General features: G+C 35.0%; 4 protein-coding genes across 4 annotated transcripts; 1 reads left to right on the top strand and 3 right to left on the bottom strand.

The window, feature by feature from the left end:
- Positions 1 to 1,276: 1,276 nt before the first annotated feature.
- On the bottom strand, positions 1,277 to 3,414 carry LOC136811428 (cytochrome P450 4V2-like). Its single transcript, XM_067068033.1, has one exon. The coding sequence runs from the start codon at positions 3,405 to 3,407 to the stop codon at positions 1,869 to 1,871; it is 1,539 nt and encodes a 512-aa protein (XP_066924134.1). The 5' UTR covers positions 3,408 to 3,414; the 3' UTR covers positions 1,277 to 1,868.
- Positions 3,415 to 8,638: 5,224 nt separating this feature from the next.
- On the top strand, positions 8,639 to 12,092 carry LOC136811418 (zinc finger protein 691-like). The gene is made up of 5 exons (XM_067068024.1): positions 8,639 to 9,051; positions 9,689 to 9,851; positions 10,921 to 10,985; positions 11,457 to 11,540; positions 11,687 to 12,092. Exons 1-5 carry the CDS (start codon positions 8,953 to 8,955, stop codon positions 12,044 to 12,046), a joined length of 771 nt encoding a protein of 256 aa, XP_066924125.1. The 5' UTR covers positions 8,639 to 8,952; the 3' UTR covers positions 12,047 to 12,092.
- A 587-nt stretch (positions 12,093 to 12,679) lies between these two features.
- On the bottom strand, positions 12,680 to 16,757 carry LOC136810991 (uncharacterized). Its single transcript, XM_067067604.1, has 5 exons — positions 15,915 to 16,757; positions 14,915 to 15,026; positions 14,272 to 14,682; positions 12,928 to 13,381; positions 12,680 to 12,821 (listed from the first exon to the last, which is right to left on the bottom strand). Exons 1-5 carry the CDS (start codon positions 16,749 to 16,751, stop codon positions 12,680 to 12,682), a joined length of 1,956 nt encoding a protein of 651 aa, XP_066923705.1. The 5' UTR covers positions 16,752 to 16,757.
- A 6,784-nt stretch (positions 16,758 to 23,541) lies between these two features.
- Positions 23,542 to 24,301, bottom strand: LOC136811408 (uncharacterized). The gene is made up of 2 exons (XM_067068014.1): positions 23,997 to 24,301; positions 23,542 to 23,876 (listed from the first exon to the last, which is right to left on the bottom strand). Exons 1-2 carry the CDS (start codon positions 24,226 to 24,228, stop codon positions 23,629 to 23,631), a joined length of 480 nt encoding a protein of 159 aa, XP_066924115.1. The 5' UTR covers positions 24,229 to 24,301; the 3' UTR covers positions 23,542 to 23,628.
- Between the last annotated feature and the right edge of the window lie 1,369 nt (positions 24,302 to 25,670).

Raw genomic sequence — 25,670 nt, 5'->3', positions numbered from 1 at the left:
TTTATTCAAGAAAAACCGTTTTTTAGAAGATTTAATGTCACGTTTTTGCCAAAAGTGTAAAAAAACACCGACAGAACAGATCATATTTTCCCAGCAGACTTTTTTCTTTAGTTCACTAAGAACAGACCCACAGACCGCCATATCCAGCTGGAATGTGCTTTCAGAACAGATATTTTGAAGTCCCCCTTCGGTGGATGCTTTCGGTAGGAATCCTACCAAAACTTACTTCACTTTCGATAAAGGCCGCGGATCTAGTGATTCGGGCTTTACAGAGAGTTTTATAAAGAGCCAATGATAGATAATAATAATAACATAAGATTTGTCTCTTATTTCGATTCCATTGAAGTAACATTACCATAATTAATACTTTAGTAATTACTGTTATACATTTGGGAATCATGTAGAAGATTTCTTTTATTGAAAGAAGCTCATTTCAATTACACTTGGAGGTTTCTGGGGAATTCGTCAATAGTAAACTGCATACTGATACAGTCTGCTAGATATTAATATGGTAATCTTTGTTCTTCATCTTTGGTTCTTTCTACAGTGATTAGATTGACACATGCGCGATACAATTTTTTACTTGGTCCTCAGAGGTTAATATGTTTTTGAAAACTCAACCTTTTGATACTCAGGGTAACACCAAGCAGGTCCTCTTGATTCTCCACGTATAGCTCTAGAGAATGTCATTCGAGGAGTAAAAGACTCGGGAAAATCATGTATACACTTTTTTTTCCAAATCAGAGCTAAAATCAGAAAAATCAATAAAATTAAAAAAAAAATCAAAATAAAATCAGACAGATCAAAAACAAAATCAAAAGTCAAAATAAAAAAAATCAATTAAATAAAAAAAATCAATTAATCAAAAAAATCAAAAGCAAAATCAGTAAAATAAAAAAATCACGTACTCCACATTGAATTTTAAGTGATCCGTCATCTTTCATCTTTCTCATCTGTTTTTCATTTGAAAGTTTATCCGTTTTGCCCGACCTAGAAAATACGATGTGCTGTTCACTGATTACGTCATCGTCTAAAGGTGCTACTGTTTATTGGTGATATTTCCACTTACTTAATACTATCTTCTGTTTCATGGATGATCTCTTCTCCTGTAAACGAATACAGCAGATAATTTGAAGACAACCAGGAATCCAAGACCTTTAAAGTGTTCTTCATAAGCATTCAAATGATTTTTTTTTTCCGAAATTACAAATTACGCAGCAGTCAACTGTGCAACTCTAAATTACAAAAGTACGCAGAAAGTTTGCTTGGTACCAGACGACCACGGCTTTTTCCTCGACACCGTGATAAAAAAATTGCGTGTTGGGATAGAGATACGCTAGCAGAAAGATTACAAAAGCTGCGCAGAAATTACAAAATTGCATAAAATATTGCAAAAGTGCGCAGAAATTACATAAGTGTGCAGATACAAATGTGCTTAGAAAATTACAAAAGTGCATAAAATATTACAAGAGTGCGCAGAAATTACAAAAGTGCACAAAAAAATTACAAGACTATGCAAAAACTAAATTGAAAACTAAATCCTGTCAAAAACCAATGTCCTAGCAAAAAGTAGACCATCTTGGTAGACAATATCAGGACCACAAAAGACCAAATTTGGACCCTATCCGATCATAAATGTGGCGGGGTTTTGAGGAATCTAAAATCAAACATTTCTAAATTAACCCGATTTTCAACAAACTTTTGTGTTCAAATTATATAATACAGAATCAGTACTGTACAGAATGAGGCTTTATTGCCCCCAAAGAATGGAATATTTTTAGCTTTTAATTAACTTTGAATTTCCTCGATTTTTAAACATTACTCTAAAGATATCAGTGCTGTTGCTTTTAAAGTTGTTCTTGATTCTATCACTCTCTCATTTTCATTTTGATTTGAATCCCTTCAGGATTTGCTACATCATGTAAGATACCGAAGTTTTCTCTCAGTTCTTCGGCTTTCTGCATTGCCATTATCTCAAATCTCAACAACAAATGGTAAATGGTAACCTTCAACTCCATCATAGCGAACCTCAATCCAATGCAATTCCTTGGTCCAGCTGAGAAAGGGATAAAACTAAAACTGCTTGAAGCTGCAGATGACTCTTTGCTCAAAAATCTTTCTGGTTTGAAGATTTCAGCGTTTGGCCAAATCTTTGGATCACGTTGTAATGCAAGGATATCAAATCCAATGTTGGTGTCTTTCGGATAATCAACACCATCAATGGTAAAACCCTCATCTAAGATACGACTAGCTAATGGAACAGGTGGGTGGATTCTTAAGGATTCTTTGATACAACATTCTATATACTTCATCTCCTTGGTTGCTTGATCAATTGGTAGACCAAGTTTCCTGATCTTTTGAGCTTCATCATAAGCTTTGGCTTGATGCTGTGGGTTGGAACCAAGCATAAACAAACACCAGCTTAATCCAGTACCAACCGTATCATAACCAGCAAAAATGAAGGTTTGAGTATCATAAAAGAGACTTTTCACTGTGACTTCACCTTTGTTGAGATTTGTAAGCAATTTATCCAAAAAGATCACTCTCTTAGTTTCGGCATTACTTGCACTTGGATCTTTTACTAATGAATCATTTTTCAATTTCTCGATTCGCTTCTCAATCAGATTGGTACCAAATTTCTTGACGAAATCTAGTCTTTTGAAATATTCTCGCCCAATTGGAAATAGTTTAAGAATATGTTTATTCCAGTACCATATACATTTCCCACGTAAATTGACAAAATGTAAAATGAACTCGATACATTCTACAAATTTGATAGTTTCCATTTCTGCATTGTCATTTTGTTGAACGCCATTAAAGGCGGCTTCTAAGAAATCACCCATTTCAACGCCAAAAATAGTTTGACACATAACTCCAATCGAATGCCATTTCATAACTTTACATGCATCAAAAGACAGACCATTTATTGCAAGATTCTCAAAATGTTCGCATAGTTTTAAAGTCAATGTCTCAATGGTTGGAAAGAAATCATTCAGAATGTCAAAATGAAATGATGGAGTCATCATTTTTCGTTTATTTCGCCAATGTGATCCTGTAGTCAGGAGAATAGACGATCCCAACCAGTCTTTGAGAATCCAATACGCATCAGACTTTCTTATATTCGTATTACTCATTAAAAGTTTTTCAATCAACTTTATATCCCGTGTAAGGAGATATTTTTGAGTGCCCAAGAAAAGTTTCTTAGTTTCTTTATCGTCAAGCCACTTGAAATGCTCTTTACAAAAAGCTTCATCGTCTAACTGACTTAAGTTTGGTAGTTGGCCAATCAGAGGGTACACTTTATAGGGAATGGGTTCGAAATGGCTCCATGGTCTTATTGATTGTTCCCAGTATATTTTGATCGCTATATATGCCACCACAATGAAGCAGACGAGCTCAGCTATCATGTTTTAGATATCTAAAAATAAATAAATTATATTCATTAGATATACTTTGTGTGTCAGAAAAAGCAGGCCTAAAATTGAAATTTTGACGTAACTTTTCATGCTAGGCTGACAAAGTTTTAAAAAAATAACAATTGAGCCTATCAGCATAAGTAGAAAAAGCTACGTCGAATTTTCAATTTTAACACACCGGGTATATGTGAAGAAATAAGAACTTCTGTTCAACTATATTCACGTAATATGAAACGCGTAATTTATGGCATGTCCTAGCACACATCACAAAGATCGCTAAAACTTGTCATCAAGCTAAAAGTTGCGAAAAATGGCTCAATTCACCATCACGCCTCAAATTCTTCCCCTATTCCCCATCAGGTCAAGATCTTGATCCACGCCATCACGCCCTAAGAAAAATCTTCATCACCGCACCACGCAAGAGAAAGTCCGAAAACTGTTAAGTGCCTGTATATTATCCAGATATCTTGTAACCCTTATCATCTTTTAAAGTTTTTGTTTTTACATAATTGTTCCCGTTTCATATCACGCTCATACCAGGACATTGTCTTGCTATTGTTATATTATGCTGATATAAGCAAAAAGATGTTTTTTTTCCTTTTTCTTACCAATCTTACTCCACATCCGTGTCAATCCAATGTAAAAAGCTTGTGAATTAAAAGGGATGAGTAAGCAAACGATATCACTCTTATTTAAAAACAAAACCTTTAAAGTAACGAGATGCTTTCTTAACTTTATACACTGCCCAACCAAACATAAATACATTTTGCTCACAAACACTATAATGTCAGAGAGAAACACAATGCCGAGATAAAACAAATTTGAAGTTAACTTATAAAACACAAACAAACAAAGTAATTGGATCTCGAAAAAGCATTCTTTAATTAAACAATAAGATTAACTGATTATTGCTCTCTTAATTTTTGTGCTGTGGTTACCAAATTTGGTTGAGTACGTGTTGTTTGGATTCATGATGGAAAAGACCGATAAACCACGGATTTCTTTAAAGCCCGAATGGCTAGATGTCGTGCTTTAAGCTCTTCCAAGCAAAAAAAAGTGAATATCACATAAAATATTGCTACCATTGTTTTCGAAAACCCACAAAGCTTCTTATTGGTCAAGCCAAGGATTTATTATACACTGGATATAAAAGTAAGAGATTTTTGCCGATTTCTCGTGCACTAGCTATGTCCGCAGTAATGATTTTATTGTTCACTCTCCTTCCCTCATTAAATGTTTTTTCGAAGCATTTTTATTGCATTTCTTATCGAAAATCACTCATCCAAATCCCAAAAGAGACTCAAAACTTTCCTGTGAGAGTCAGATTCTTCCACTTAATTGCTAATTATGTCGTTATGACGTTTCAAGCTGTGAGAAAGATACAAAAGACGTGTTGTGTATAAGAAATTTAATGTTGACACCGGAAATTTTCAAACTTCAACCTAAAAAAAACCACCTTGCCACCACGTGCCTCCAAAGGATTTTCATACCACAGTGGAGCCAAGACACTCAAGTCTTATGTATGTTAATTTCAGCTCTTCTGGGGACAGTCTTGGAAAGATATTTCCAATTGAAAATTTCGTGTCACTATAAGCATTTTGTCTAAATTTCTTGTCTAATGATGTTTTTCTCACATTAGATTTCACAAATGTATCCAGCTTGGAATGCTAGCCTTACTTTCAAACTTTTTTTCTGCAAATGTACAAAAAGAAAGAGCTAGAGAACTTTTTAAAAATAAGACTGATAAACATTTTTAAAAATCAGACATCTTCGAACCGCCATAACAGTTGTCCTTTGCGGACAAAGCTAGAACATCAATTGTTTTCTGAAACAATGAAAATACAATGATCGCTCTCCATCATTTTATGAGTCGTTTATCCAGTGTATAATAAATCTTTGGTCAAGCGTTGAAGCTCTATTGTAATGTCACATGACCTAGTAGGATTTCCTACCTAACCTCAGCACACTTTTCAGCCAAAGGGGCCGTCCACATAGTACGTACGCACTAAAATGTCGAAAATCGAGTACCCCCTCCCCCCCGCAAAATTTTTTTCCGTAAGCGACCCAAGCCCTCATTTAGCGGTCCAAGCCCTCTTTTTAGAATTCTCTGATTGCGCCAGCGGCCCAAGCCCTACTTTAGCGGTCGTAGCCCTCCGAAAAGTATTCTGCGGCTCAAAATAGCGGTCCAAGCCCTCAAACAACGGTCCAAGCCCTCGGAAACTTAGTCACTTTTTTATTCTGGGTGATAATCAGCGGTCCAAGACCTGAAAAGGTTAGAAAGCAGAAAAATATGCCGAAAGAACAACAGAATTGGCTTTCACACTAAAGCCTTCGAATTTATACGCACACGAGCCACGTGTTTTTTTTTCTTTGCTTTTTTGTTATAATGTTTATAATAATTAATGAGAAAAGTAAACAAAGTTTCTATTAACACAATTATTCCGACCACTTGGAATGTCAGTATGCTCTGAAGTGAAATCTCTCGATCTCTGAAGAAGCGAAAAAAATATGGATGTTTTTGTAAGTTTATTTCTTGATTTCTTTGAAAGGATTTTGAAATTGGGTTTTCAAAACTCTTACTTGTAATCAATAATCAGTTCAACTGAAAGACCGTGTACAGTAGTAAAAAGAAATCAAAAACTTTTTAATCCTTAACTTTTTGAATTTTAGTCTTGCGTCCATAATAAGTATAAGTTCAAAATGAAAACTTCGACTGCCTTCCATTTAATTGGATACTTCCCCCTTCTTTAGGTGAAATTCTTGAAAATCACCCCATAGCAATTTATTATACCTCATTTCACACCACTTTATGATTTTTCTTCCGAAGTATTACTTACTGTACCCCCCTGCTTATTCCAGCCAGTCAACCTATTTAAGCACAAAAGAGGTGCTAAAGTCTATTCAAAATGATTTGCTTGAGGCAAACAGGCTGTAACTTTTGATAGAATTTTAATAAGATAACGATTTTTTTGCTCGTTATAAAATATTTCAATGAGTGAAATATTATCGGCTAAAAAATTCCAAAATAAACTTTTATTGTATTTTTTTTTATCATATAACCATTTTGTTCACATTGATGATGTTCTAGGATCAGAAAATCATCATCCCTATGAAAATGGATATTATACAGTAGAACAATTGTACTCAAAGTTTACTTTTTTTCTTCATTTTTTACTTTTATTTTATATTTTTTAGTCAATAATATTCCACACAAATCTTTACAACGAGCACAAAAATCGTTATCTTATTAAAATTCTATCAAAAGTTACAGTTTTTGGACCTACCTCCGGGTACCCCGGTGGAGGTCCTTTAAATTAACCCATGTCCGTTCGTTCGTTCGTCCGTTCGTTCGTCTGTTGCCAGCTTTTCTCGGGATTGGCTCATTAGTTTTTTCTGATTTTTTGCACAATGATGCAAAATGGCGATGCCCAAAATGTGACGGAGCCCGATTTTCGGAAAAAAAAATTTTCCGGCCGAAAATGCCGGAAATATCCCGGAAAAACTGGTTTTTTGGCACTTTCTCGAGATTTTATCATTAGTTTTCTCTGATTTTTTGCTCAAATATGCGTATTAACAATGCACAAAACATGGCTGAGTCCGATTTTTGAGAAAAAATTTTTTCCGGCCGAAAATGCCGGAAATATACCGGAAATCGCTGTTTTTCTGGATTTTCATTGGACTTTTTCCTTATAACTGGTTTTTTTTTCATTCAAAAACATTACTAATAGCAATGCCCACCATCAAGTATGTTTCAATTTTCAATAAAATTGATTTTTGAAGCCGGAACTATTTAAAAATCGCCGGAACAACCTATTTTCGCCGGAAAGACAGTATTTCTTGAATTTCTCGAGCTGTACTTTATATTTTTTTATGAAATTTTGCACACTGATGCAAAATGACAATACCTAAAATGTGACGGGGCCCGATTTTCGAAAAACATTTTTTTTCCGGCCGAAAATGCCGGAAATATGCCGGAAAAACCGGTTTTTTTTACATTTTCTCGAATTTTCATCCTTATTTTTCTCTGATTTTTCGCAGAATGATGTGTATTCGCAATGCTCAAAACATGACCGAGTTCGATTTTTGAGAAAATGTTTTTTCCGGCCAAAAAAGCCGGAAATTTTCGTTTTTGCAGATTTTCATTGGATTTTTTCGTTTCATGTCTTTGTTTTTTTCAAACAAAAACATCATTTATAAGAATTCCACGATTAAGCATGGTTCAATTTTCAATGAAACTGATTTTGGTACAGGAACTTTCTAAAAATCGCTAGAACAGCCGAGAATCGCCGGATTCCATGAATTTCTCGAGTTGTTCTCGTATTATTCTGCATTTTCATACTATTGTTCTCATTTTTCAATTGTCTTATTACATCAATCTTCAGGTAGGTCCATTCAGCATGTAGCTTGTTTTGTCTCAGCTGTCAATTATTTTTGAAAGCCTTTAAATTTATATATACTAATTATAAAATATTTTTGACCCTCCATACGCATGTTCTCATATATTAATGTATTTCTCCTTCTTAGAATGCTGCTCAAGATGTTTATCTATTCGATAGATTGAAACGTTCTGACATGGAAATCTATTTTGTACCTCTTCCAATCCAAGTTTCTACTGTTGAATACAAACCAAAGGTTAATGTGGATGATCTGAAAAATGGTTACGAGGAAAAGCTTCTCCTTCCCTTTAGCTTTTGTAATGAAATAATAGAACACTTTAAAAGTGACGATGACGATTCCGATTCCGAAGTCGCTGTAGTAGAAAACGAATATTTTTATTACCAAAAGCAAATTTATTCATGTTTAAGAATTCACCAAATTAAGTCAATCAAAGTAAAGTTGGCGAAAGAAAAAACATGGTTCAACCGCTCAAAGAGTTTTACTGCACCCATTAATTTGAAAAGGGTCGATCAAAGCACGCTCTCAAGTTTTATGACAGTAATTCGCGAAGGAAATAACTATTCAATTGCCCATAAAGATTATCCGGGACTTGAAATATCAGACCTGGCATCGATCATTGGTAGCGGTTGGCTAACACTGCCTGTCTTAAATTTTTATTTGAATTTACTGAACAAATTGAGAAAAAATGTTTTCTCTATCACTTTAGCTTCATTAAAGAATATTAAGGACGACGGTGATTGTCTTCAAAAGCTGATAGCCTCTTTACATGAAAAGAACATTACAGTGATGAATATTATTGCAAACGTTGGAAAACATAATGGTTCTGGAGAAACTTACTTTTCTGTTTTTTCACCTGGTTTTCAAGGAACGCACTGGGTGTGTGTATCGTTAGCTATCCCTGAGGGTAGAATGCTTTATTGCGATTCTCTGGTTTGGGACGCTCCACCAAATATAATGGAATGCCTCAACTTTATAACTTCTTTGTTTGAAGAACAATTCGGAATAGACTCATTTGACCTTCTTTTTGCTAACACAGGAAAATGTAATGACAATATCTTCCCATATCAAGGGCTAAACTCGAACATGTGTGGTGTTGCAAGGTCTGCCACTGTCAGAAAAAGTGTCATGGGTAGGAAAGATGCATGCTTACAATGACTTTGTCAGAACCGTTTTGATCAAGTGGTACCAAAATAAGACAATCAATGTGATTGATGTTGGATTGAAATCTACTAGTCAAGTATGTTTGCTTCGTCCCTGTTTGCATTCCTTTTCTTTCTGTGTAGTTTTTGCTTGCATCTTGGAATACGCAATAATTTTTGATAATTTCTGAAATACTGATATGATTGACTTGAAACTTTCCCAGTGTGAACAAAATATTGATTATAGCTTTTTGGCAAAACTTTGTTATCAAATTATCATTGATGACGCTTGTTACAATATTATGTTATCATTTTAAAAATACCAACAATGGGACCCCTGTAACTATTTTCACATGTGGGTATTTTTGCTCAAATTTCCTGTGGCAACCCCACTGAACCAGTTACTGACCAGTCTGTAAAATACGAACCATGTGAACGACTAACATGAAGTTTCGCCCATCGTCTTAGATGGTTATGATTTATCACTTGTTAAAATCTGACAAATCAAAAGCTCTAGTAGTTCCTTTGTTCTGGGGCGTGGTCAACGTGTATTTTACAGATATGTCAGTAAAGACACCCCTGTGTCAAAGAGTTTTTATCCTGAGGAAAAAGGTTCCACTGGGGCTGTGATGCAAGGGTGTTTTAAGTAACCAATACTTTGATATACCGTTTGTGAGTGTTGGAATTGCAATGTAATGTGTTCATTTTTACTGTCGCGATCATTCTTTTTACTAGAAAGCTGAATCGTCAACATCAAGGAATAATGATAATGAAACATCAAGAAATGAAACTGCAAGAAGTAAAACTACAAGGAAAAATGAAACTGCAGAAATGGGAGTCGAAACCAATCAAGTTGAAGAAGAAATCGAAACAATTGAGACTTTGAATGATACAAGTGGTAAGCTACTCATTGTTCTTTAGAAAAGAAGATATAATAAATTAGCTAATATAAGTATAACTACAAGCCTTTTTCATGCTTTTTTTTATAACAATCAGTAAATTTTGGCTGAAACTCAGTTGTTCTTAATTTTTTTAAATTTTCAGGCTTAAATGTTCTTGAGCAAAATTTAGGTTACTCTAAAATTTTCTCAGAAAATTCTGAGGCTCAGCTTGTTCTTTAATAGACCTTATCGCATTTAGAAAAAAACGATGCATTGTGGGATTGTTATGGAGGTATTACAATAGAAATCTCGAGGGAATTCTATTCCAGTTGGCACGCAACGTAGTTTTAACGCTAATTTAATGTTATATGGATGTTGCGAACGTTAGATGAACGTTGAAACAACGTTGTGTGCCAGCTGGGATTGTAATACTCCCATAACAATCCCACAATCCATCGCTTTTTTCTAAATGCGATAACGTCTATCGGCCAATTTTCGCCTCGTTATTATTGAAAAATATAAACAAAAAGTGCGTATTAAAATGCAAATCATAATCAATTGTAGCCTGGATACCCAAGCTCATAATTTTTTTAGAAAAACATTTTCTAAAATTATAGAGCTAGGTACCCCTAGAGAATGAAAACAATGAAAGTGCAAACCCATGTTTCCAAAACATTCCTAGCAAACCCTGGGTAGTAAAAATCTAAATCCATACTTAAAAAAGTCCAAAGTCCATAAAAAGTTTGTCTGTATTACCTTAAAGGAAGAAATTTTGGCAGAAAGAAAATTTGGCGGATTTGGCGGTTTTGGCTGAAATCCACCAAATTAAGTTCCCGCCAAAATTTCTTTTTTCCGCCATCCGCCAAATTAAATTCCCGCCAAATTAAACATTTTGAAAATATGATCTCTTTTAAGGTGTTTTTGCTATTTTTTCGCTGTTTTGACGCCATCTTAAGGTTAATTTTTTAAGCGACCGCCAAATTAAATTCCCGCCAAATTTAGTTTTTTCGTCCATCCGCCAAATTAAATTCCCGCCAAAATTTCTTCCTTTAAGGTATCATGACCAACCGTGTTTTTTTATTCCAGCTGATTTAACACATAAACGCCGTTTGTCATTAAATGGTTGGCAAAAATACATGAGTGAAAACCTTGTAAGTAAACAACATTGATACATTTTTTTATTTTTTACCTTAATAACTACAGTTTTCCTTAAAACACTTAATAAGGATTACATAAATTGAAGTGAGGGGGTCCTTCATACACCCCTGTCAGACAGACCCGGGATCCAGTGGGGATGAAAATAACGGACTGAAACTCGATGGGGATTGATATTCCCATATTTTATGAATGGGGATTTCAATTCTTTTGTTTTCAAATCAGAAAATTCAGTGGGGATGGGATATTTTTGCAGCGAGGATTGGTTTATTTGATTATTATCATAATTGGAGGATAATTTCCCACCGGGGACGATATTTTGGACAATTTTTCCAGTGCGGAAAGGGTTCCCAGGGGGTGTCTTAATTTATCTTAGACTTCTAACAAACATAGCAATATCTATTTTTTCAATCCTTCTTTTGATTGATCGAATTTATTTGCATAGAAATTTTCATCTGATTTTACAGGAAAAATCATCTGATGAATCTTTCGGGGAGATTGCTAAAAAAGCTAGAAAGTCGTGGAATTCACTTTCATCTGAGGAAAGAAAGGTATCTCATTTGTTATCAACTGATTGTACTTCTTTTCTTGTCCACTTTTTCTCTTCAAATTTGCGGGTGATTTGCTTTTGTTTTTTAGTTAGCTAGGACGGGGACAGTAAAAAAAGCAATGACTTGTTTTTTCTTTTGTATTTAAGAATTACAATACAAAAGCGAGAGAGGGAAAAACGATACCACCTTGTCATTTATGTGGGGCAGCATTCAACTACGCTAAACGACGAAAAGAACACATGAACATATGTCCAAAAACCTTTGCATGTACAAAATGTGAATTGATATTCGAGTCACCACAGGCATTGAAAGCCCACGATAATAAACACAGTCATAAGTTTATGTGTGATAAGCCAGAATGTGGAAAATGTTTTGAATGTGCTTCGAAATTAAGTCGCCATCAGAAAACACATGATAAATCCAAAGATATTATGTGTCCTGTCTGCAACAAAAAGTTTTCACGAAAGGACAACATGGTAAGACACCAAAAAACAAAACACAAGTAATTTATTATCGCGAACATCTTGATGTTTATAGGATTGCATTCATTTGCAAACATTCATTTTTACATACCATGTAAATTTTGTTTATATCATCGTGATTAGAGTAAAAAAATGAAGTTTAAAAGTAACAACAATGTCTTAAAATTCATTCTAAGCTCATTTAAAAATAGTTCTTCTCGAAGCTGAATTTTTTCTTAATTTTCTTATTCTCATTTTCAATTATTTCCTAAATAAGCAGACGCCCATTTATCAACTTTCTCCCAATTAGACCCATGACCTGCAAAGAGGTACCTAAATAACAAAAATATAACCTGGTGCGAACAAAAAAGTAAATCTTGTGATAAGACAACTTGTGGTGAGCAAAAAGAGCTATTTTCAACAACATTTTTTCATCTTTGATATTCCTAGAAAAGAACCTTAATAAAAGAATGTACCAAAAAAACTCAAAATAAACTATAAAACTAAATAATTGTGGCATCAATACAAAAAATAGTGTCATGTTTTTCACTTTTTAATTCTTTATTGGTTGCTTTACAAAGTGCTTAGTGTTGCTAACCATCGAACGACCGCCACCTTTTTTGGCTGGAGGTACATTTTCATTTATAGCACGTGTAATATTATGCTTCCTCTTTAAATTCACGTGTCGATTTGGTAAACTTCTGTGCTTGGAATTACTTTGCTTTTGACGGCTGCCGATGCCAGACTTTCTTCTAGAAACTGCCGTTGGTTGAACTTTGATTTTTGAGCGTTTCCTTCCATAGAACGTACTACCAAAACTCTGTAATGAAGAAACTCTTTGATTTTGACTAAGAGTTTCAAAACGTTTGACGAACTTGATGACAGCTACATTAAATTCCTTATTACCTTGTTGGATTTTTTCTAACATTGCTTCAGAAAACTGTCCAAAGTGATTCAAAGCTAAATCTGTTTTATTATCGTTAGTATCTCCGAAAGCTTCTTCGATGTTGCGTGGTTGCTTCATATTTTGATCATTGGTAGATTCTAGATTCGTAGATTTGTAGATTTCAGGGTCATGGATATTAATATCAGAATGAATGGATTCATAGTATGAGATATCGAGTGACTCTCCTAATGCAATTTCAGCGAATCTTTTGCGTTCAAATTTATCGAATTTCGGTAAGAAATTCCCTGACCTTGCAAAACCTTCTTTCCATAATATGCACTGGTGCCAACAAGGTGAACCATCTCTTCCTGCCACACATTCACACACTCCAATGGACATGTCAACTACATAGTCCAGCTTTTCATCACTTTTGCTTTTGACGGTGAACAAATCAGAAGCTATCTCTTTGACATTGCTTTTGGTATCGTAAGATTCTGAGAATGAAAAAAAATCAATGGGAAACTAAAGACCCGATCAAAACTTAAAATAATGAGTTAAACAGTTGATTAGTTGCAATTTTCGAAAAAAAAAGGTGACAATTTGACCATTTTTGGAAAAATAAATCGTTAGCTTTAGCTTTTATTTTCAATATAAATGTTTCATTCTAAATTTTCAATTAACAGTCTCTAAATTACACTTAATTGCTATCTAATAATTCAGACGGGACACCCTTTCTTTGTTTTTGAAGGCGTACTGTAAAAACAGGACCCAGGTCGGACATGAGGTCAAAGAAACCAGGTCCAAGTACTTTTGAGAAAGAAAGCAGCTCCCATTAAATTTTTGAGATAAACAGGACTCTCCTCGTAAATTTATGACAAAAACAGGAATCCCTATAAGTAATCTTTTGAAGAGGAAAGTATCATCCAAAAATTGTTATGGATCGGAAGCTGTACGGTCGAATCTGTTGGTTACAAAAATATTCTTCCAGTAGGGGGGAGCCCCAGAAAAAGGATAGCTGGAAAAGACCGAATGGGAGTATTAGGCCCCAGATGGGGGACCTGAAAACCTGGAGGACGCCATAGAAGAGTGCTGTTTTTCTCAATAATTTAAGGCAGGCAAAATTTACCTGGCACTTTTTTTAATTTGATCTGCTTAAAAACCGCTGACTATATACTCCATCGAATGTACTGTCTGCAATTGAAAGTAAGCGATTCTTATAGTGGTCCTCGAATTCAACCATCAATTTATCCAGCAACATGTTGATGTTAAATTGACGTTGTCGTCTCAAAATTGAATCCTTGATAACGAGAAATTGAGATTCCACATAGTTATTGGTGTGTGAACCACGGATTAGAATTTCAGAACGAAAAACATTTTGCCCAACTTTTGCTTAATGAAAACAGCTCTTCAAAGTATGAAATGCAATGTTCGTATTTTGACGTAACATTCGACTCCTGAAGCAGGACTGAAGTCTCTTCAAATTCCTCCAAGTTTAGTGCGTAAATGACATTCTTAAACAGCTTCATAATTTCAACCCTATCGTTTTGAGATACCCCATGATTTTTATCATACAACCATCTCCAGACTTGCTGGAGAATATGAAAAATGCAAAGAAGCAAAGTTGAATCAGGCCATATCTTATGCAGACTATTCCGTAGTTCACCACAATTGTCTGTCATAAAAATGTCGGGCCCGGTTGGACTATTGTAAAATGCTTCTTCCGGTAGTATTCCTTTGTATAGGGTCAGTGCTTTAACGATAGTTTCTTCTCGCTCGTCGCTGGTAATGATAATACCTGCAAGAAGACAATGAGTTTCAAATTAGTAAGCTAAAAAGAGTTTCATAAAAAGGCTGTCAAGAATCTGAAATGCTCATAACTTATGGAATGATATAAATGATTGACCCTAAAAGTAGCAAAACAAAAAGCGTTTAGAGGTCAATCAGCTTAGAGATTTGTCTGATATCTTTTGTCTGAATGAATATTCCGAGAAATATTTTAATGCGATAGAATTATGCGCAATACATACCGAGTGGTAAAGCACCTGCAACGGAATGTGTAACCAAGAGAAAGAATCGCAAATTATGCTCGTCGAGATTTGATGTGGAGTCAATGAAAACTATTTCTGAAGATTCCCTGACCTACAAACATAATAAAACATAATGAAAATTTAATATTGGTAAGACTTGTTGATTGCTGTGATGTGAAAGAGCAAGGCTAAACATGAAGCTACAATGCTGGCCATGATATATTGAGATTTTTGGTTAATTCCTCGTTTTTCACAATTTAAAGTTCGGGCGAGAAAGTCGTTTTTGGGCTAATTGATAAATTCATCCGCATATTTCGATTTGGGTGGGGTTAATGGACTTATTGGCTATATTCTGAGCCCTGTAGGACCATTCTTGGACTTTTGGATCCTCAGATCCTAAGGTCCTAGGTGTTAAGTCTAATGTTAAAGCTCAGAGTTAAAACTCTACCATTCCAATCTAATTTAGAGGGCTTTCAAATTATTTTTGGTTTTCAGATTTCAGATTTCGTGGGGATTTCCCTTTTTTCCCAAATATTATTGCCAGTATTGTAGTAAGTTTTCTAGGAACATTATAACTTTCTTAGAAAATAGCTGTTATATTTTTCCAGGAGCATAATATTTCAAGAGAACAGATATACAGGAGTCTCATTTTTTCCCAGAGCAAATGATATAATCCAGGAGAGTCCAGGATACAAAACAGTTCGTTTTTTCCAGGAAAAAAGGACCTCAAGAACAAGTATTTCATACTTCCTAGGCTTCCTAGCCGGTGGCTGCTCTTGTGAATAATCAATTATTATACCCCTGTTTCACAGACCCACTAGGACCCCATCCCCACTGGAAAATTTGGCAAAAATTTGGTCCCCACTGGGAAAATACCCGGAAAATACCCGGAAATACCCTGTAATTTAAGCCCCACTGGGAAATTAACTTTCATTTCATCCCCACTCGGAAATCCATGTCTTAAAATTCAAAAAATGTAATGTAATATAGTTGTCTTTACCATTCTGTGGACTCTTATCATCAAAGGTGTCAAAATAGCCAAAATCAATGCCGAATTTTCGTCCTCGTTGTAAAGCTGGTATGCGACTTTTATCCCGTCCATGTTTTCTTCAAACTGATTAATTCTTTCTTTAAGTTTCTCAAACATATCAGCTCCATTCTTTCCACCAAATTTTTCTTTGCAAAACTTTATATAAAGTGAATTAAAGTCTCTTCGTCGTGGGCATTTTGATCTGTCAGCTTTACTCAAATGAAATTTGATTTGGTCTTCACAATGTAGCTTGAGAGTTCTGAGAAATTCCTGATATGCTTGGGATGGTGTATTGCCCTTTTCAAAAAGGTTCTGAACTTCGATCAGAATTTCCTCCGAAATTCTTTTAAAGCTTAGTGCTTCTAAGGAATTCACTGGGTGGTTATGCTCGTAAGTCATAGTGAGTTGACAAGAGGCATTCGAATGAGAGGGGCATTTGATTACTTTGAATGAAATTTGAAAAGGACACATTGTATTCTTGAATCGTTTTGATGGGTCCTTCCTCAAAATAGATTCAGCGTCTCTGGTATTCTCATATCTTGTATCAAAATGGCATCGGTAAATTGATTTGATTGCATAAATGCTCTTCTGACCTGGTGTTTTTTTTACTTTTATTTTCATGATTTCATTCGTCTCATTCATATAAAAATCCAAAAAGTTGTCAATATCCTCTTGATTTTTGACATCACATTCGAACACTATGCTCGGACTTTGTTCATCCTCTTCCTTCCCATCCTGAGTAAGGATTTTAGCTTCCTTGAAGTAATCTAAAATTAATTCTACCCTTCCACGTGCATGTTCGTCCATTTTGAATTTAAAAAGACTTTAAATCTTGAGAAGAAAGAAAGAAATTAATATTACAGATATTACTCATTCAACAAAAACTCCAAGTTAAAATCTCCAAACACTCGTAATTTTTACTCACTCACTCGCTTTATATGCATTTGTCTAAAATCACACCTCTCACTTTCGCCGTGAAAAGTAGCATGAAATGATAAGTCTAAATATAATGCTTTAAGGCCTTGGGCCGTTAAAGTCATAATAATTTCGCGCACAAAAAAATCAAATTTCTTGTTTTCCGGCCAATTTGGTTTAGGAAATTCGTTGTCAGAAATATTCAGGTCTTGGACCGCTGATTATCACCCAGAATAAAAAAGTGACTAAGTTTCCGAGGGCTTGGACCGTTGTTTGAGGGCTTGGACCGCTATTTTGAGCCGCAGAATACTTTTCGGAGGGCTACGACCGCTAAAGTAGGGCTTGGGCCGCTGGCGCAATCATAGAATTCTAAAAAGAGGGCTTGGACCGCTAAATGAGGGCTTGGGTCGCTTACGGAAAAAAATTTTGCGTTGGCCGAAACGCTCTTTTAACAGTTCTAGAGCTTTTGAATAGTTTTCGCTCGATAAATGAAATCCCTTCAATAAATTTTCTGCCTCTCCTTCGAGGTAACCCAACAAATAATTAAGTTTTTGTACATCTGGGATGCTTTTTTCATTGTGAACAGCAACGTTAAACGATTCTATGAATGACTGGTAATCAGCAGGCTTCCCAGAAAATTGTTTGAAGTTTCACGTCGGAAGTCGGAAGTTTCACGTTTGTTTTTGCTTTTGCGACAAATTGGACAGAACTTACAGGAGTAGAAAGCTCGACATTTGAAGACCCCCCACCAGTGCTCTTTCCCCTAGAAAATTTGGTAACAAAATTCTCAATCTTATGTATTTCGTAGTTTGTTTTGACTTCGTAATCCAATGCGTCATTCATAATCAAATTGTAATCATCATCCTCGGTTTCTTCATCTGCAATTTCTTGGTATAACTCCATGATACTTTTCAATTTTTCTTTGACAGTGTTTTTCAAAACAACGAGATATTCAATTTTGTAATTCACTAACTTTGACTGTACAGTAGTCATAATCTCTTTGATATCTCCTTCTAATAATTTCTTAACATACGAGAGTCCAGCACGCTGTCTCTTTGAATTTTTTTCAGCCATTTTAAATCAATAACTCAATAACCAAATAATCAAATAATCAAATAATCAAAATTTGTTTTTCTTATTTGTTGTTGTTGTATGTTTTCTATATCTCTTCCAACAACCAAAACACAAATGCCCCAAGTGGCATTTCAATTTGTAAAATTTAAAAAACGAGTTCAATCCAGTTCGGTATGGACCATGTTGTATAAAGTATAATCATGAACTGGTCTTTCAAGTATAAACACGTGCATAAGTACAAAGTGCGCCGAGTAGGCAACTAACATAAGTATATACCGGGTTACAAATTATACGACAGTAGGTTTGGGTACCTCTTAAGACAAAGGACGTAACGAAGAGAAGATCCATTAAGTTTTGAAAAGATTTTCCAATTCATTTTAAATGAGTAAAAAATTGGAAAATGATTTCGATGACGATGATGACAACTACGCAAGTGACGTTTTTGATCAAGTTTTACTACGCAGCATGAACTGATATGGTGTTCAGTTAAAATGTATAAATTGTTGAATATAGAAAAACTTTATTCGCATTTCAAATCATCAACAACAAATTTAACCCTTGAATTGACCTTTCAGGGCTATATTATACATTAACACAATACATTGTCAGGCAAGATATTGACGATATTTTGCTAAGTGCCGACATATCAAAAAGATGTTCGCAATATATTTTCAGCTCGATTTGCAATATTCCGACAATATAAGGGGATTGTTTACAGAAAAAAAATTCCTTTTTATAATAGATCACCTGTTGTTAATTTGTACATTACGGTCCACCAACTGTATTGTTGAATATTGTTCGTCAATATATTTTGTAGTCTAAGTACCGTAAAATGCCAGGACAGGACAGCTCACAATAATGCTATGTTTCAGTCAAAATGTCCCCGTTGATCTCTGTTGTTGCCAAAGATTTTAACTGAAACCCATACTATAATGCCCACAATCGAAGCTTGAAGATTTAAATTCTAAGTGGATCGTTGAAGAAAATTTCGTTGTTTTTGATGAGCGACTATCGAAAGGTTAAGAAAATCGTTGATACCTTTTCTCATCATCATGTTTATGAATGCGAATTAATCATTCGAAGCAGTTCCTGGCCCTACAAAATATGAAAAATAGAATCAATTAAGTCAAAAATTAGGTGCTGCTATCGGCACACTCCTACCTCTGGTGACCCGCCCACTTGTCATCCCAGTAAAAACTCTTCCAAAATTATCTCATTCGGGCCACTGGAAAAATCATTTAGTCCCTCTGAAATTTTGTTGCCCCATTGAAAATCTTTGAAATATTCATACATAACAAAATCAAAATGATTCTAAACACACCCCAGTAGAACTTTTCTTTCAAATACTCACCCTACTGGAATCTTCTCCTCTCAATTCTTCTAGAATTATTTGAAGGTGAAACACCCAAAAAAAGTATCGAAATGTTTCACTTCAATGTACTGTCCAAACTTCTATCGAAATTTTCACGTTTCCATATGTGTTTATTGTCATAATAATCGACTGCTATCATTAAATCTCATTCCTCTTTATGAGCAAATTTGAGCTTTTAAACCATGAAATCCTAAGGTCCGAAGACTAAAGTCTCATGTTGAAACTCTGAGTTAAAACTCTACATTCCCCAACTGTAGTTTAACTCGCTTTAAACGGACTGAAACTCGATGGGGATTGATATTCCCTTATGTTTTATGGCTGGGGATTTCAATTTCTTTTTTTCAAAGTCAGAAAATTGAGTTGGGATGGAAAAATAGCACGCTTTTTTTTATAAGAATAGTGTACTTTGGATGAGGGTCAAGTATTCTTAAGAAAGTGCCAAAATTGAGGGTGAAACATTCTTAACGTATTCTTACTTTTTTAGACTTGACTTTTTTACAATCATGAGAAATGATCATAGAGAGTTTTGGACTTTTGAGTGAAGATTTGGGTTAAAATTACGTTTATTCCTCAAAGCTTCAATTTATCTCTAACAAAGGAAGCAGTTTTTTTCTGTTAACCAAATACAAAATGACTGTATTCAACGATGTAAAAATAATAGATAACCAACTACCTCTAGAAGGCACTTCTCCCAAGAGAACAACCATTGTTTTCCTATTGAAATGAGCACTCCTTTAAATAGCTCTGTGTGCAGTGCGTGTTATGCTTTTAGCTAGATTTTGACACACTTTTTGACATCCACTGAATTGATAGAAAATTTAAATTGTTATTTACTGCAAATTTTGGAATTTTTTTCAAAAGATAAAGGTACCAATCTTTAGACAAATTGACTACGGATCGGCCTGATACCACTTAATCTTCATTTGGATAAATAAACGCTCATAAAATGATGTTATCTGAAAAATATATGTGTGATTTGAAGTGCGATATCTCACGAATGAAAAGTGCATGAAGGTTGCCTGATACAAAATAAACAGATGAATGTTTATAGAACAATAATATTTAATTAAAAAATTCCTTCTGTGAGGCTGCCTATAGGAAAATACACTTTTTATAACCCAAATTTTGGAAAAATATACATCACGTGATCGATTCTGTCCAATAGAAGGTTGCAAATGAAGCAAGTTTTTATTTAATTGCACTTTTTACGATGCAAAATGTCATTAATATTTTTACAACCATAACACGGATGTTTTTTGAGAATCAAGGCAAGTTGGTTATCTATTATTTTTACATCGTTGCTGTATTCTTATCAAATTCTGTGAAATATACCCTAGAGGGTATTCTTAGGGTATTCTTACGATTTGGCCAATTTTCACCCTGATATTCTTAGAGGATATTCTTATAAAGAAAGCGTGTATTTTAGCGAGGATTGGTTTATTTAAGGGGGTAGTCATATGAGAAATTTGAAATGTCATTTTTTAAACTTTTTGTTATATCTTGTGAAGTAGTAAATATTTTTCAATGAAACTTTCCACAATTGTAGCACAACTATAAAGGATATGAAAAAGTAAAAAAAAATTCTAAAAATAGCAAAGACGGGGGTAATATCGTCCAGGGGGTAAAAGCTATAAAAATATTGTGTCAACCTTTTAAGAAAAGCTAAGAAAGCTATTCAAAAATTTTTTTTTGGTGAAGGTTAGTATTATGAAAGTCTCCAGAATGAGTGGAAAAATTTTTCAAAATTTCAAGCCAGGGGGTCTGGAACCTAAAATTTGTACTTTTTCAGTTTAAAAGTCAAAAAATGATTTTTTTGAAAAACTGCTTCATTCATCCTGAGGCTTACCATAATGGAAAACTACCCTGAAAATTTCAAGTCAATAGCTTTTCTCAATCCCGAGAAAAGGCTGACAAGGTGCGGGAAAACCCCTTAAAACGTGTTTTGAGAAAACGGCGCAGAAAGTTAAAAATAGAGGTTTTTCTCAATTTTTCTGCGATACATAGACCGTTTTACAAAATTTTTGCTGTGGTTGACCAAAATGGATTGACACATTACTTTTAATGTTGAAAAGGTACTGGAAATACTAAAATAGTCCAAGTTTTTTGAAAAAAATGGCCTTCCACGTGCTCCGGGAATCTCCAAGTATTTTGCGTCAACTCTGCGTACAACGCGTAAACATGGCTTTAAGTCAATAAAAGTGCATTTTCTCTTCAAAAAACATATTGCCAACAAAATATATCATCCTTGTGCTCTCTCAAATCTGTTTATATCATTTACAGTTGAATTTCAGTGTTGATCTTAGGGAAACGTGTCTTCAGGTTAACGTCAATCATGCATAGTTTTACTCAATTTTCCAGGATCGCCTCCTGGCGCCATGAGTGCCACGATTCATCAAAGACTAGATTTCCACTGGATTTAAGACTCATAATGGATACATCATTGAATGTGTTTAGTTCCTTGTTTCAAACTTTATTCATACCATGGTTCATAGTCTATAGTCCATCACTTTGAAAAGTTTTTTCGGTGTACAAGTTTTACTGCTCGAAAACATCAGTTCGCAGAATCAAATTGTTGCTTTCACTCAAATTATAGGCTTCCAAAGCTTTCCCAGATGTGAGAAATGAAATGAAACATTCAATAATATCATAATTCAATCCAAAACAATACATAAGCTCAGTTTCCATGTCAAAAACACAGCTGACTGCCTCCAAAATGTGAATGTTTTTGAAAATACCACTTCTTCGGTTACCATCTTTAATTACGTCATATTTAGAAATCCCGGGGAAAAAAGGCGGTATTGACTTAGACGCCCAAAAAGGGCGTAAAAAGAGCTTTCATTTGGTATGTCATGATGCTATGTTTAGAGCAGCCATACGGAAATGAGGCCCTAGCAACGCATGCGATTTACCGTTGCTAAGGAGAAAATTGTATACCAGGGCTCATAAGAAACCCTATATATCGGCAGATATTTATGCTACGGCCTTGAAATTTTCAGGGTATGTTCAGGAAGGATAAAGGATACTAAAAAGCCTTAAATCCCGAAATTGATAAATTTTTCACCAATTTTCAAAATCTCATATGACTACCCCCTTAATAATTTTCAGCGGGGACAAAAATAGGAGGATAATTTTCCACCGGAGACGATATTTTGGCCAACTTTTCCAGTGGGAAGGGTTCCCAGTGGGTCTGTGAGAAGGGGGTGTATAAATTATTTTGAGTGCAACGCCGGGTACAACGACTGCCTCGATTTGAAGCCATTACCAAGCTTATTAAACACCTTGAGTCTTCAAGTGTGCTTTCATCAGGGATATGTTATAGTGGAGCTGGATAACGCACATTTGAAAAAGCCTTGTTCTATCTCTGTCTCTGGCATTAAAATTTGATATGAAATTTAACTTTTTTAATTACAAACTCACGAGATTTGGATTTTCGTGTTCACGATTAAAAACTTTTAATTATCAAGAGGGTCTGTAAAACATTGGTGAATGACAATTTAAAAAAATGAAAAACATTGTTTTCATTAGTAAAGTTATAAGAAATTTCTTCTGTAAGATTATAAATAGCATTTTTCCATTTGAAATACCGCGCTACACCGCGGGTGCCTCACTTTCTAACTGATGTTTTCAGATAGCAAGTCTGACTATGGAAAAAAATTCAAGTCAATTGAAACAATATTTGTCCAAATATTTACATCCGAAATTTTTAAAGAGGAATCATTAAAGCCAGATCAAATTCATAACACACGCTGATAAAATTACAAGGAAGCCTTTAAGGTATCTTCTGCAAATATTATTTTAAAGCGGGAACATCATAGGAAAATATGTGCAAACGTACTACATGAATACTTTGTCTGCTTAATTTTTCTTATAAAAACAGACCACTGAAGGGGACAGAGATGGATTTCTATTATGAACAGTTTACAATATAAAAGACAAAGAAGCAATCCGCCAAGGAATTCTCGTCCTTTATCCAGCTCCGCTATAACATATCCCTGCTTTGATTAAAAGAGTAAACTTCTTAAGAACTCTTCAGAGAATCAATTACCAAAGCGACATTTTGAAAACTAGGTATAAGCGTTGATCGTGAGTTAATTTGTAAAAAAGGTCTACTATTGTGCATTCTGAACCATTTTTCAACTTTATAATATAGAAAAGTTTCTGACAGATTTTTCTCATCGAGATGAGTATTTTCCAAAAAGAATTGGAGTAGAAATTAAAGATTGGAGTATTGAAAAGTCAAATTAAGATTTTGCATTTATTGTCATCGTCTACAAACTATTGTAATCTAATCGTCTATTTCAAATTTCAATCATTGTTAATAAATTAATTGTAGGTGAGTCGTGCACGTGGGAACACGGTAGCGCACAAAAAGTTATCACGCCATGTATGACCCAGCGGTTCTGATGGTTCAATCCATTGTATACAATATTTTCCAGGGATTGGTCCAGCCATCGACCATTCAAAAATGAAGGGGCTGTGATGTGGAACGCATAGATAGTTATCTCGCCATGTGTGTTTGGCTGGTGAACTGAACTCGATGATTCGTGTGCATCTCATGCCAGAGATAGGACCTGTTGTGAGATGAAGAAATAATTATCAATTTTTTAAAGAATATTTTCTGTTGCTAACAGGAAACTTAGCAGAGAACCGAAAAACGTTGTTTCAATGTTGAAAAACGTTCCATTACTTACCAGCGTAACTCCATCTCATACCGCTTGCAATGTAGGCTGGTCCTGTTCGCTCGCAAAAGTAATTGTCCGCCCATGTGTGTGGATCTGATGGTTCCAAAATTCTTGTGCATTTCCAGCCATTACCAAGATTTCCTGCATATGACCAACGAAATTCACTGGGCCAGTGTGGAAATCTTGAGCATTGCCCGTATGTTAGGCCAAGAAGGGCAAAGATTAAGAGTAACTTGATCATTTTATCAATTGCTATCTTTGTGTATTATGTTCTGAATTTAGCCAACTGCGTTAATCGATATTTTAGAAAAGTTTTAAAGCCCTTTTATATACGATACGACCTTTCGAAGATCATACCCCCTGGTTTTTACAGTTTTGGAAGATGAAATATTCTTTCTTAGCTTGTAAGAAGGGGGGTAATCATGTGATTTTACATTTTTATGGTCGTGAGGGAACCAAATCTGACGCAAGTATGCAACCTTGGGGACAAAACCCAAATGTTTGTAGTAGCTGGGATAATAGACAAATAAAAAAGTTTCATTAACTCAATATTGTGGTTCATTTTCTTCCTTCTAATGCATATTCTTCTTTCTAATGCATATTCTTCTTTCTAATGCATTTTCTTCCTTCTAATGCATATTCTTCCTTCTAATGCATATTCTTCCTTCTAATGCATATTCTTCCTTCTAATGCATATTCTTCCTCTATTTTGAAGCTTGATTCGCAATTTGCGAAACAGCTCTCAACTTACAGGCTGTTAGGCTTTGTCGGGGGGGGTTTGTACTTTTACGGTGTGACGGGATTGGCCCTTTTTTTTTAGTACGGTATTACGGGATTTGACGAAAAAAAGGACGGGAAAACGGTATTTTAAAATCAGACGGTGACGGTATTTGGCCTTATCTTGTCATTATGGCGGTATTTGAACCAGTATAAGCCGGTGTGACGGTGTTATTACTTTTTTCAATTTTCGGGATTCCAGGGTTCAGCAAAAATTTTGACGGGAAAACGGTATTTCGAACCCTTACAACCCCCCCCCCCCTTTATCGTTTCTGTATTCTTTTTAATCATATTTGGAGAATTCTTCTATTATGCCACGATAACAGGCCTTTATCGTTTAAACGAGACCCATTGTTTCTTGCTATTTGTGATTTTGGGAATCTTTGACATTTTAAAATCAGTATACTAGTACTCACTAGAACCATTCGCGATATGTAGTTCAATCTTCTCCAAGTTTTGAAGATATAATTCGAAGGGAAATTTATCATTTACTTTCTGAGTTACATAGGTGTTTCGATCGCTTGAATCGTTAGGATTTATCTAAGCTTAAGTTGACTTTGGCTGAAAACCCCGGGGGGCACCCGATTTCTGAACAACGGCATGTGCCGCCAAAAAAATGGCTTTCAAAACCGGACCACTACAGTGCAACTCTATAGCAGTGAAGAGATACCCTTTACAGTGTAGTCTGATTTCATTTCTTATTTTGAGATGTTAACACAATGTGTAAAACTAATCAAGATGGGTGCGAGTCAAAACTATAAAGATACATAAATTTTTTACTGTAAGACTTGCAATTCAGTAGTCCTCAAACATATCCTTACAGTGTACCCAGATAAAAGAAGACCCACCCTTACAGTGCATTTCGAGAGTCTCGAAAAACCTACCCTTAACTAAGGGCGGGACATG

The sequence above is a fragment of the Clytia hemisphaerica genome, unplaced genomic scaffold, assembly GCF_902728285.1.
Source record: "Clytia hemisphaerica strain Z4C2 unplaced genomic scaffold, Clytia hemisphaerica genome assembly, whole genome shotgun sequence".
NCBI lineage: Eukaryota > Metazoa > Cnidaria > Hydrozoa > Leptothecata > Clytiidae > Clytia > Clytia hemisphaerica.
This window is presented reverse-complemented; position numbering and strand designations above follow the sequence as displayed.

Coding starts and splice junctions, on each gene's coding strand:
- LOC136811428 (XM_067068033.1), bottom strand. CDS start 3,407: ATGATAGCTGAGCTCGTCTGCTTCATTGTGGTGGCATATATAGCGATC.
- LOC136811418 (XM_067068024.1), top strand. CDS start 8,953: ATGCATGCTTACAATGACTTTGTCAGAACCGTTTTGATCAAGTGGTAC. Junction 10,986..11,456: donor AATACATGAGTGAAAACCTT/GTAAGTAAACAA, acceptor CTGATTTTACAG/GAAAAATCATCTGATGAATC. Junction 11,541..11,686: donor TTTCATCTGAGGAAAGAAAG/GTATCTCATTTG, acceptor TTTGTATTTAAG/AATTACAATACAAAAGCGAG.
- LOC136810991 (XM_067067604.1), bottom strand. CDS start 16,751: ATGGACGAACATGCACGTGGAAGGGTAGAATTAATTTTAGATTACTTC. Junction 14,683..14,914: donor TGCAGGTGCTTTACCACTCG/GTATGTATTGCG, acceptor GTCTTCTTGCAG/GTATTATCATTACCAGCGAC. Junction 12,822..12,927: donor GGACAGTTTTCTGAAGCAAT/GTTAGAAAAAAT, acceptor TCTTCATTACAG/AGTTTTGGTAGTACGTTCTA.
- LOC136811408 (XM_067068014.1), bottom strand. CDS start 24,228: ATGATCAAGTTACTCTTAATCTTTGCCCTTCTTGGCCTAACATACGGG. Junction 23,877..23,996: donor TATGAGATGGAGTTACGCTG/GTAAGTAATGGA, acceptor ATCTCACAACAG/GTCCTATCTCTGGCATGAGA.